The 13,280-nt window shown below is 38.8% G+C and overlaps 1 protein-coding gene and 1 long non-coding RNA gene across 2 annotated transcripts; one reads left to right on the top strand and one right to left on the bottom strand.

Annotated features, from left to right (window-relative positions):
- Nucleotides 1-1,980: 1,980 nt before the first annotated feature.
- On the bottom strand, nucleotides 1,981-13,274 carry Gabat (4-aminobutyrate aminotransferase). The gene is made up of 11 exons (XM_022081491.2): nucleotides 13,073-13,274; nucleotides 11,149-11,282; nucleotides 8,780-8,947; nucleotides 7,415-7,495; nucleotides 6,962-7,160; nucleotides 6,387-6,559; nucleotides 5,499-5,636; nucleotides 5,047-5,204; nucleotides 4,469-4,737; nucleotides 4,236-4,382; nucleotides 1,981-3,644 (listed from the first exon to the last, which is right to left on the bottom strand). Exons 1-10 carry the CDS (start codon nucleotides 13,128-13,130, stop codon nucleotides 4,261-4,263), a joined length of 1,500 nt encoding a protein of 499 aa, XP_021937183.1. The 5' UTR covers nucleotides 13,131-13,274; the 3' UTR covers nucleotides 1,981-3,644; nucleotides 4,236-4,260.
- Nucleotides 9,086-12,512, top strand: LOC147873240 (uncharacterized). The gene is made up of 2 exons (XR_015536199.1): nucleotides 9,086-9,719; nucleotides 11,773-12,512. It is a non-coding gene; the product is annotated as an uncharacterized LOC147873240 (long non-coding RNA).
- Nucleotides 13,275-13,280: the final 6 nt, after the last annotated feature.

Here is a 13,280-nt window from a genome sequence, read left to right as displayed (position 1 = left end):
GACGTGTACGTATCACACATGCAGAATGGTTTATGGCGAGACCCTGGCGAACAGCCAATAGATCAGTATTTAAGCTACCTGATCGGAATTTTCTTTAGAGTTAACTCAAACAGCTATTTGCAGCCGAAGCTCGTAAAGAAATCAGTCCGTACCGCAAAGAAAACACGACTCTTCACCATTACGAAGATCAATTGGTTAATGTTACGGAAATGATCGCTGTTTGCATAGAGAAACATAATTACGAAATACAGAACTGATTATTGATGAAGGTGGGACACACATTTAACATTTGGCTCTAAAGGGATAGACAGGAAGTCAATTTACACGGTGCGCTGTTCCCTACAGAGTATAAGAAATTAACATAACTTTTTATCAAGAAGTTCTTGGAAGAACGCTAACAAGAATGTGATTCAAAGCAGAGATCATCTGAATAGTGTCCTAAAAATATCTATACACACAACCATTACGTACGTCAGCATTGTGTATACATCTTTTAGGGACATTCTGTACAAGTTTAATAAGTTATCCCCATATCGGCCTCCCCAAAGGGCAAGCTGTTGACGATAGAATTTCCCCGCTCTTAAATTACACATCCGGACGTGGTAGTTTGGAGCTTGAAGCAAATTTATTTCACGTGAAGAGAGTAAATAATACAAATTCCTCACGTACCGAGGTTCCCCCCCCCCCTTTTCCTGAGCGTTCTGGCTCGTAATTGCCCACATTCACGAAAAGGGCAGTCCCTCCCCCCTCCTACCCAAAAGGCTATACCATCTGCTGTACTCTAGGTCAGAAAACTAAGTATGACGTAACATAACCTCAACTTTCTGTTGGGGAAATCCCATTTCGAGATAAATGAAATGATGCCACCTTACATCATTCTACAGCGAATTTATCTCATTAAATACTTTTGTTTATTGATATGTGTAGCATTCAACAACTACCCAGTTCAATTCTAAGCTCAGAGTTCAGCTATCGTTTTCTTTTTATGTGGTTTTCATACGTCCCTTTACGAAAAGGGAACATTGGATTAAAAGTGACCCGATTGTGATCTTCCATATCCCTACTAATTAATAATTCAGACTGATTCACAATAAAACACATTAAAAACCCAAAGAATCTGTCACTTCATCACAAACATTTTAAAACTCTTAATTTGAAATATCTTGGCCATTCTTATTTTATGGCAATCTCTGTACGTGACAGAATAGTTTAATAAATATAAACCCATGTTAAAGCATACATTTACGTAAAGCTGAGACATACGGCCTTTGCTGAAGATATGACACTGCTTAATTCAAGAATACAATCATGATAAAATAATCATTAGATCTTGTGTGAAGGAAACACTAATATTAAAATGTAGGTTAAATTAGTGTTTATTCAAATTAAGTTCTAATTTAACTGATGTGGTGATAGTCGAGTGCAATCACTGCAGTTGAGTCAATTTAATATCCATTACCAACAACCAACACCAGAAATAGATAGAACATAAGTGGGCAAATCTTTAACTAACTGGTAGCAGAACCTGCAGGTCCAACATCGACAACATCAAGGCTTGCTACCAGCCACGACACAGAGCCTACTCCATCCACTTACCATCCTCACAACCCATCTACCTAAGATCCATCTTCATATTATCCTCTATCTCCTTCTTGGTCTACCCAGTGGTTGGTTTCCGGAATTTGCCAACTTGACGAAACTGAAATCAATACTTATGGAGAAACACTGCACAAATACCACAAAGTTCAACAACAACAAAAATCAACTTATAACAGAAAAACATCAAAACAGGCAAGAAATCAAAACATTTTCTTAATACATTGGACACATACATGAATTGGATTTCCAAAATTTCCCAGCATGCACTGAAAAGTGATACACATTGCAATCAAACATCTTCAGATGAAAGTTTACACAGAAATTAAATACACACACGACATGATCCATGTCTCTGTCGCAGGAAATGAAAGTATGTACATATCAGGTTTTACGCAACAAATTAGTTTATTCTTACAGTGCATTTTACAGTACATAATTACAGCAATGTTACTTTAAAACATACAATTACAATCAACATGTCTGCTTTCGCAAAATGGAAGACTGGATTTTTTGTACATCATATTCCAGAAATATGGAAGACAGCTGATAGGCTGGCAATTAATGAAGCCGTAACATGTAAGGACGAAGGCGAAATACAGTCTCGTGTTCAGAAGCAGACAAAAACAATTTCAATGTAGACTGTAGTAACGTTCAGATAATATTAATAACACGACGCTCCATCGACATTTACTCTGCCGTAAATTAATATAGACAAATTTTAGAAATGAAACTTTAAATAAAATATAATTTTTTTTAGAAAAATGCAAGTTTTGGGATCTCTATTATACATATTTACTAATTATAAGTGACAGCCATTTAGGCACAGAAATTTTTCTGTGAGACTCTACGGTCATTTCGAAATAGACCCCACCTGGTCTGCAAGTAAAAATAACTGTCCGCCTCTGCCACTGAATTCAATCTTCACCGACACCTAGCTCTAGCCACGAAACCAAATCTTCAGCCAGTCAAAGTAAATTTACATTATCTCAAAATGCTCTCTTTGGTTTTGAAGTACTTTGGCCGGAGTCTGAAACCGCGACTTCCATTTCACATGTAAATTCTTATTGCCAAGTGTCTATCCTTACAATTTTATAAACGTGTACACAGAGCGTTTCACAACCAGTCCGCCATACACTGGGGAGGACACGGAATGTAAATTTGAGTAAAGCAAAATGTTGATGTAACATTGGTCCTATTTGCAGTCAATGCGGATCAATGGGAGCATGAAGGTGTGTAGGGAGAACAGTACATGAGAGCATTTATTACCACATTTCAGGAAATACATCTTATAATTGTTAAAAATGTCTGCTACAATATTAAAAGCACAGCATTGCAGTTTAGTGTCCGCTGAATAAGTCCATTATGTTGTTGCATGTAAGCGGCAGTATCCATAATACGATATGGGAGTTCTTCCCTCATGTGTAATTTGGTCCCGTACGTCACCTCCTTCATGAGACCTCATAAAATAAATCGAGCAAATTTAGATTCAGAGATCTTGGCAACCAAGGTATCAGACCACGACAACCAATCCAATGATTTCAATGATGCTGACTCGATTACGCCGCAACTTGACGACCAAAATACAGACGCGCCACATCACGCTGAAAGAAGATCCCATACCTTGTCTCAAGACGCACGTCCTCCTCCATCACAAAGTTACGTTTTTCTCGGTGTATGGCAGACCAATTTTTAAACATCCTGTACTTAATAGCACCTAAAAACTGGGAAAAATTACAACTTACTCTGAGACAATAATAATTAGTATAATTAAACTAAGTTAGTGTAAATGTGGCTTAAAATATTAACAACATATCTAACAACACTTTTATAAATTGGCTTGTGTACCAAAATTATAAATCACTCTGATAAAACAAGAGCTGTAATAGAAATAGTGTATAATTATTGATACAACTCGATTTCGTTATCGGACACAAATAACAATACCGTCGATTAACGTCTTCTGTGCTGTTATGTCATGTAGTCTTGTAGGTGGTTACCAGCATTTCTGAGAAATCTGTACCACCTCTTATCTTCATATCTAATTTCTGAAAAAGGAAGCAATTTCTCAAGTAGTGGTCAAAAGTCAGAAAACCACAATCAACATATTTTAAGAAGAATCTTAAATAAGACAAGTACTAACATTTAAAGAATCAAGACATCATATGGAGTATTATATTCCTTTGTGCCATTTCATTTAAATTACCTTCAATTATTTTTTGTATCTGATCAACCAAAACACTCATCAAATATGAACGATGATTTCTGAAAAATGTCGCTTGTTCCTATGCTTCCATACGGAAACGCCTTCAAAAAACCCCTGGTAATATAACTTGCGACAATTAAAATACCAACTCCATTATTCCGAGCCAGTTCTGGCCACCTCCTGTCCCCCCAAAATCCATTTACTTCAAGCTGTGTCTATGCGAGTATTTATTTAATGTTTTTTCATGTTTGCTCACTAGAAATCACAGCGAATAACTGTTTCTCTGCGAGAATCCCTAATTCAAAAAACGCCAGTTGTATACATCGACATACGATGTCTACTGTATGATATTAAAATTGTCTTTCACAACTCTAATGGCAAACGCAGACATGTTATAATGTTACCCTTTTCATTTACTTTAGAAATTAATTACCTGAGAACTCCGTTAATCGATTTGTTCACTTCGTTTCCTTCAGCACCTGTCGAAACCTGTCCAGAAAGATGTCAGCATGTTTTGGGGTGAAGATTAGTGCTGGACGCAACCTAATTGAATGTTCCCCACATCCACCTGTTTGTATGCCTGTTAAATGATGCAGAGTAAAGGCTGAATGAATTAGAAATTAAAATAGAACGAAATGCAACGACAGTTTCAGACAACGACCTCACCCTTTTTCTTAAGCCTGGCCACGAGATCATCTCGCAGCTTGGTGGAAGGGCAGGAGATTGCAAGGAAGGTTCCGCGGCCTCGTGCGGCATGCAACAACTGAGGAAATTCCTGTTCGAAGCTACGGAGTCCTGTGAGTAATTTTTTCCCACTCTTCTGTACCAGATCCAATAGCGAGTCTCTGCGCACCACCTCCAGCACACCTTGCAGAAGCAGAAGCTTTGCTGGGTCACCCATCCAAGTGTTGAACACACGGTATGGTTGAGATGGCCTGAGATGCAAGGCATTTATCAGTTCTGCTACTGAACGGACATACAAAGTAGACGAGCAGATTGAGAAAGACGAGATACAATTTGTTCACGTTTCTTTACGGACATGAAGGTTTGTGTCCTCACACCCACAAAGTTCAACACACAAAAGATTATGCATGCACGTACTGATACACAAAGATGGCCGTCTTCTGGGTTGTTGCGCCATGTAGCCTGGTAGAAGCACGGAAAACTTCTGCCAGACTATTGGGCGCTATAACAACCCAGACTCGCCACGGTGAGAACCTCAGATCCTACATGCCGAGACGTACTTGAAATCAGGCTTGTGATAATAGCCTCCAAGCTGCATCTTCTTGCTGAAGGTGACAACATCAGGTGGTCCATCCAAACCAAAGTGCTCATGACACCACATCTTACCAGTAGGACCACCACCGGTCTGCACTTCGTCAATCAAGAGCGCAGCTCCATTCTGGAAGCACACCCACCAACACAACCACTTATCAATATCCCTCACCTCATATTCAATAAGCCTCAACTTGTAAGCAAACTCAGTTTTTTAAATTAAGTTTTGTACGGAGTTGTATTTTCTTCACGCAAACCAAATATCTCACACAACTCGCCTCAAACAATTCAATCATCCACTGGATGAGGAGTAAAAACTATAAGTTCCCAGTTAAATAACTTCAAACTCCTATAATTGCTGTTACCTTACAATGCCTCATTTTATCCTGCGGAGCATTACTGTTACAGCCATGCCTCATACCTTCTTCACAACACGCTGAAGCTCCTGGAAGAACTGGGGAGATGCCTCATTGTCACCTCCCTCAGACTGGATAGGCTCAACAATAATGCCAGCCACTGGGCTGCCTCTCTTGCTGAACTCGGCAAACAGATCTTCCACCTTAAATAGTTACCCCATATCAGAACGTGCAATTTTCCTGCCATTAGGAACAAACTTCAATTCTTACTAAAACAATATCACAATGTATAGTGAAATATGGGAGTCAGTATTTTGTCTACGAACTGGATAACTACGGTTTGATTTCCAGTAGGGGCAAAGGACTTCCCTTCTAGCCACCGTATCCATACTGGCTATGGGACTCGCTCAGCCTATCCGTTTACGTCTAGGTCTCCCCAGCGGTCTCTTCCCCTCAGGCTTCCCGACTAATACCTGGTGCACACCTCGTCCCATCCATGCGAGCTACATGCCCCGCCCATCTCATTCTTCTCGACTTAACCAAATATCCTCCTCGACACCCTATTCTCAAACACCTGCAATCTGTGTTCCTCCCTCTGAGTGAGAGACCATGTTTCGCACCCATACAAAACAACAGGCAAAATTATTGTTTTGTGTACTTTAATTTTCATGTTCTTAGAAATCAGACGCGAAAACAAAAAATATTTTGAACTGAGAAGTAGCGAGCGTTTCCAGAATTTAGTCTCCTCCTAACTTCCTCATGAGTGTCATTTTGATTTGTTATTGTCGTTCCCGAATATTTGAACTTTTTTTCTTCCCCGCACAGAAAAACTAATGTTTCCAATATTTTGGAATATACTATGATGGTCACATGTATTAATATAGAGAAACAATGTTTAGTGCGCAGAACAATGACAATCCAGAATGAGAATATATTATTCGGAGACCATCTACCTCAGCCAAGCATCGCTTGTCTTCAGCATCATTCTCACGCTGATTCTCATGTAGAGGGTAGCGGTACTGTGGAAATGACGCGATGGGCCAATCAAATGCTGGTATGTCAATCTTGTGGATATATTTTGAATGTGTCGTTGAGAGAGCACCCAAGGTGCGTCCATGGAATGCTCCTGAACAATAAAATCAAACATCGAAATACGCTGATTTACAAAATCTTAGAACATGATAAAACACTTAAACATACACGTTACACGTAAATGCAACTCACTTAATATAAAATATTTTTATGGTGGTCCACCATATAAAATGGTTTGGTACTTGTGGATTATCGGGACACAAAACGGGGGAGACAAATGAATGTTTCATTGTAGAAGTACCTGACCGTTCGTTCACAACTGTAACTTATGTCATTTATCTACACACATTAACCTAACCTAAGCTAAGCTAACCTAATGCAAACTAACCTAACCTAATGTAACCTAACCCAACCTAACCTATTTTTAAAGTGATGTGTCCCGATAACCTACAAGTACCAATGTTTTAATTGATCATAAATGTATGTCGGCAGTCACCTTGGAATGACATGACTGAGAGAGTTGGAGACCCTGGGGACTGATTCATCATACACGACTCGGTCTCTTCCTGCGAAAAGTCAGAAGAGCCACCTCGCTGTTTGCGTTGATACCAAATGAATATATTTTTGAAGGCATTCTCATTTGAGCAGGAACCACACATCATTGTGGTCACATGGTTCAACCCAGACGGGGCCACCTGTTACCACAGAAACAATGTATTAATTCCTTTAGAAACAAAGCACCTGAACATTACGCCCCCACCCTCTTACTTTAAGCCTACGTAATCAAACTGCATTGAGAGTTTCTGTCTTATGTCATTTTATGTTGCCACAACTACAAAGATATACAATGCTCATTAAAAATTTGGCATTCTTAATAATATGCACCCTATCTTTATCTGCACTGACTGTACAACTGTTCCCATCAGTTTAATTTTTTTTTTAAACTTACCTGCAACAAAATGTTCTTCAGTTTTTTAGGCCAGTCAGCACCAGGAAACACGCCCAAAGCTGGACGATTCACTATTGTTTTCTAAAAGAAGAATATGCCGACGGTAGAGATGAGAAATGCACACAGAATTTCAGTTAAAGAATCCCTTCCCTTCAGGTAACTAACAACTTGGTAGAACAAGAGGATGAAGTTCAGAAAAATAAACTTCAGCACCCTCATTCTGTAAAAAGTGGATCTTACGTCCACAGAATCACCCGCTGACATACGCCACATGTGATATTCCTCTACTCGTCACTCGTTTCTGAGTGTGGAGATCGGAACGCACGCAAACACTTGTGTAGTAACTGACGCTGCTTTACGACATCCTGAAGACACAACACGTGTGTAACTCCAAGGCATGAAATCATGAGATTCTAGTCTTACAACTGCGTCAGATGGGCTTACGGAAACAGCGTTAAATAATAGTTTATTTTTTGCTTGTAAAAATGTATTCTTTATGGTACAAGCAAAGTGTATAAACACTTTTTTACATTGAACCAGTACTTATATAACGTGGCGCAAACAGTAATCTGACAGAACTTCACAAAAAAACATCCATTCTCTTTCCAAATCTGCATATAATTATACAGAGTGTCCACAAAGTCCCTTCAGGGTTTTGAAAAATTGTGGCACACAAACAAATTGAGCTAGCCACATGCGGTTTGCGGCAGATTACAGTGAAACTCTGGAAGACGGTGCTCCACCTCATTGGGGTCAGCAGGTACGCACGTACCTAGACAGGACATTTCCAGGAAGATGGATCGGCAGAGACGGTCCAATGCCTTGGCCTCCACGTTCACCAGACATAACACCACTGGATTTTTTCCGAACACCAGTTGATGGACTTGATGACCTGAAGACCCGTATAAGGAATGCGATCTCGGCTATTCCAGCGGACATGCTCCACAGAACATGGCAAGAGCTCGAATATCGCCTGGACATTCTCCGTGCTACCAAGGGAGTCCACATCGAGGTCTACTGAGGTCAGTAAAATACTTCCAGTTTCACTGTAATCTGCCGCAAACCGCATGTGGCTACCTCAATTTGTTTGCGCGCCACAATTTTTCAACACCCCGAAGGGACTTTGTGGACACACTGTACTTCTATCTCACCTGATGAAATATTACATATTAATCTGATACAGTATCATTAGGAGCATTTGTTTTTTTTATGACACCAGATGAATTGGGAACAAAAATAAAAGAAGTGGCCATGATCTATTTTAAGGTACTTCCCTAACATGTCCTTGACCGAGATCCAAACACAAATAAAATGACTTCGTAACTATTATTCTTACAGTCTCTACACCGGAGACACCCAACTCACCACATTATATGGATCATTAAGCAACTGCAGAAGATCTGGATGGTTGTATCCCAAAGGCATGGAAGAGATCTGCGTGTATACGTCTAGCAGAACATTTCCATCTACATCTACAAGGTAGTTCCCCAAAGAACGCTCATAGTCTGCAAAGAGCTGTACTGATCCAGCTTGCTGCAACCAAAAGGAAGACAAAATTGCTGAAATAAAAATAAGTTCACGTTACGGGCAATTTCCTGTGGTATGTCATTCATATCGAATATCATGAAAATCAGTCAACAGATGCATTGACACGAAGTATAATTATCACCATAAGTAACAATTAATTTAATCTTCTAGTCTCTTTATCATGGTTATAAAACAGACAAAGCCACATTTGATATTTGGAACAAGGGATGTTTGAAAACAGGATTTGTAGAGCTTCACCATTAAAAAAATAAAGCATCTCAGAGGTCAACCAGTGAGATTAAAATACTCTTGTTATCTCCTGCAAACAGCCCGACAATGATAAGAAGTGCCAGAACGGTGACTTGCTTAAAAATCCGAGAAAAATGTTCAGCTTAGAATAGGGACAACTTTTTATTTTTCAGTGTACATAATGACGCTGCCAGTAGTGAAGACGACGTGGCATAAAATTATATGATGATTAATAAATCAAAAAAAAACTTTGTTGGGAAATGACCGTGGCATAATTTAACAAACTAACCCATCGTGAAGGAACTGAGAAAAACCACAAGCATCAGTCATAATAACAGAGTTTTAGGATGGGAATACAGTTTCTTCTAAAACTACAAGTTATAAAGTTTTCTTACTGATGTTGATCACTGCTGCCAAAATATCCTGTCACCGTTCAATTGTGTGCGGATTTCGTTTGTGACAATGCCAAGAGGGACAGAACATCATCCCAAAACTAATCAGCTTGGAGACACCAAAAACAGTGATTCAGGTAGGAAATTATACGCATTTAAAACTGGGGTGCCTTTTTGGAAAGACCTCACGTATTGAAATAGATCACGAGTGCTTCCACGTCACTCAAATGTCATGAAATGAGGATTCAATGGTTTTTCAAAGTCCCACAAGGCAAATGCCAGGATAATACCTTAAAAACAGACGACGGTCACTTCCTCCCACACAGTTTTCAATTAATTATATGATGAGCTACTGATTGCTTCGTTAAATAAACCAAACAGAAATAAAACAGATAAATACACGAAGCTATGTTTAAATTATTCCATCTGAATATGTAGAAAGTAAAAAACATGTAACCACAAAGATATTACATGTCCTGGAACAAATCTATACATTCTAATTGACAACCAGATTAGTACAATAACCAATCAACTGCCCACACTAACAGTTTAATCACTAGTCAAACTAGGTGGTCATCTAGGGTAAAAATATTTGGAGGTAGAATAAAACCAAGTGCATAAAACAGAAAGAAAAATAATGTAAAATATAATATAACAAGCGTTTAAAAATATAAAGAGAAAAACATAAAAAAAGGATACGTGTGTGTTTGCATTCGCAGTTCTGTAACACACTGGAAGGAAAAAAAACACGTGTTTACTGATGCTGGCAATGTGACCAAACAGGTTTGGGGTACAAGGACGAAGGTTTGCCTGGGGCACCAAATACCCTTGTGCTGGCCCTGACTGCCAAAACATTCAACCACTTTAAAAAATAAAGACATTTTTATTCCGTGGCCATTTTCTACTGTTATATACTTGGAGGGCGAGGGGAGAGAGAAAATGGATAAAATACCACTGTCACATACTTCCAAAACTTCTACTAAAACTACAATTTCTGGGAAATTATTTAATAAATGCTTCTAACAACAAAGAGCCTTTCAAAATGTTTCTTTGTGAAAGCAATCAGCACTGACCAAAAAAAAAAATAAAACAAATGAAAAGAGGCAGATAAAAACTAAAACATTGATCATGGCTTTCTAACTTGAAATTAGCTTCTTTGGTATTGTACCACTGCTTGCCTCCTCTGAAATCTAAATTCCTAAAATCACTTTGCTCCACACTGTTTGTCTCCGTATTTCGCCCTGGTTGCTACGTGACTGTAACTTGATTCTATAGTGCAAAAAGCAATCATTATCCAGTGTTGTTTTGTAGCTTGAAAACTATCACAATACGGTAACACAGCAATAAAAAGAATACTTGTCAACAGAAATAAATATTTATAAGTCAAAATAAATAAGCAATTTCAATATTATCATAAAATTTACTTTAATAAAAAAAGACTGGTAATGAACAGGTGCTTTGAAAAGGATAACACAGTTTTTGTTATTTAATCTTCAAAACATGACCAAAATTAAATCCTAGGTACACTATCAGCAGTGAACATATTACGTTCCTGTTATATTTTACCTGAATAGCGCTCAACTCATCTATCAGCTGTTTTGACTTTGGTCCTGGGATATCTGTCTTCACGGTTGGACCCTCGGGTTCCCCTGATATCAAGGTAGATGCTGCCCTCAATGTGTGTGTCTTCTGGACAAATCCTGGCAAACAAATAATTTTACACAGTTCCAGTTAAAATCTAAGCCAGATTTCTAGCTATCCTGATGGACATTTCTGATCACCATTATATCCCCCAAATAAATTATAGTATCTTGATCCTGGCCATCTCCTTCCAAATTCTTTAATACCTGCCAATCGTGGTCAATTTTCCACCTCATTCAACGCCAGTGTTCTTAAAGGAACTAAAACGATAAAGAGTAAACTGGGTGGACAAGTAGCATGCAAGGGAATACATACACATATAATACTTCAGTACACAAACTGTTTTATAAATTTACAAATGACAGCAGAAGGCTGTGATACGCAGTGCAACACTGTAGCATGAAGCACAAACTTTAAATTACCCCATCCTGTAGCAGCAAATATCTATGAACTTTTCACCTCCTACATTAAAGCAATGTGTGAAAACAATCAATCTTACAAATATTTTAACGTATTATTAATGTTTTTGATGTTGTATCTTGACTCCAGATATGGTCTCTGACCATCATGGTTTCTGTTTACTTGGCAAGGATAAAGATATAAATTCACATTCAATACAGCAGCACTCAAACAGAGAGATTTTCAATCTGCACCCAGTGACGGTATGGCAGTGGAAGATTCTGACCACCAGAAGGGATCTACACCTTAATGTGGATAATGAATTCTTCTTGGGCTACTGAACTTCAGTACCATGAGGACGAGAACGAAGATGGCTATCGAAATGGTGTTTTCTCCATTAAACCACCTGACATGGCTGGTACCCTGGGAAGAATTCATTATATTTAGTCACCATGAAAGCTTCTGTTCATACAGCTTAACGTGGGATTACTAATTTATTCTTTCAGTTTCAAGACAGGTTATATGAATGAGTTAAAACATGTATGTACTCACCCACTCAAACTTCTAACAAGGTCAATTTAAATTCAGCAAATAGGTTTACACTATAAAGTTCGAGGCTGTGCTATGCTTTGAATAATAAAATCTTTGGCACAGAGCCTAAATTACATGTCTGTGTTTATGTGGACTAGAACAGAAAAGAATGTAATTTTAATTTGTAAAAGCCACTTTCGTTTTCGCGGCCAGCAAAGTTTCGTTTGTGGTACACATTACCCTAAAGCTTTCAATAATTCCATGGTTAAGCTCGCCCTTCAACAGCTCTGCTATAATTCTGGTTTCTTAACCAATTATGTAAACAAAGCCCCTTCTATAAAGTTGATCGTTACTCTGCAGATTCCCTGCCTCAGTGTTTTTTGTTTTCTATTCTGAAATAGCTTTCGTACACCGAAAGTTGAAAACATTTACCACAGCCAACTGAAGAGAATAGTCTAATAATATTAGCCTGTATACAAAATAATTGTCCATGTCAAAAACATATAAACGCACAGGGGATCAAGTGACTGCCGTCCTCATTGTCCCACCTCAAGATTTCTAGCATCGTACTACCAACAGTAAATAATTAAAAAGTATGATTTCGGACCAGTCTCATCAATCGCCATAACAAATTTAATAAAAATATATGTTCAGCCATTCCTAGTCCATGTGTACCGATGGATATAACTTTCGAGTCATGTTGATGCACTGACCGCTACACAATTTGTTTACACCGGGTCCACTTGAAAACAATGGTTACTTGTGTGTTGATGTGCCAGATCATGTAGCATGTTACTTCAACGTACACGCTCCCTAATGGGGTTGACCCTGAACTACAATTGTATTAGCAAACTTCCACCACCCCACATAAATTTTACAACACTGCATGCCAGCAAATAATTCTACTGAGAAAGCCTACCACTCAGCTGCTTTATTTTCTTCAGTGGTGTGATCCATTTTTTGCTGATATGCGCCATCCCGTACAAACACGCGGGTGCTTCTAACAAGTTCACAACAGAATCAATATCAATGGTACGCGTACTACGAGGTTCAGATCACCAATGAGCACAATTCGACGGTTGCGACCCCACTGGTCCCGTTCCGCTGGGTCCGCTCGCTCGCTCGTC

The sequence above is a fragment of the Zootermopsis nevadensis genome, unplaced genomic scaffold (genome assembly GCF_977971745.1).
Source record: "Zootermopsis nevadensis isolate Lab colony 2312 unplaced genomic scaffold, Znev_1.0 Znev_ptg000021l, whole genome shotgun sequence".
In the NCBI taxonomy this organism is placed as follows: Eukaryota; Metazoa; Arthropoda; class Insecta; order Blattodea; family Termopsidae; genus Zootermopsis; species Zootermopsis nevadensis.
The sequence above is the reverse complement of the archived record's forward strand: the minus strand, read 5'-3'. Positions and strand labels throughout refer to the sequence as shown.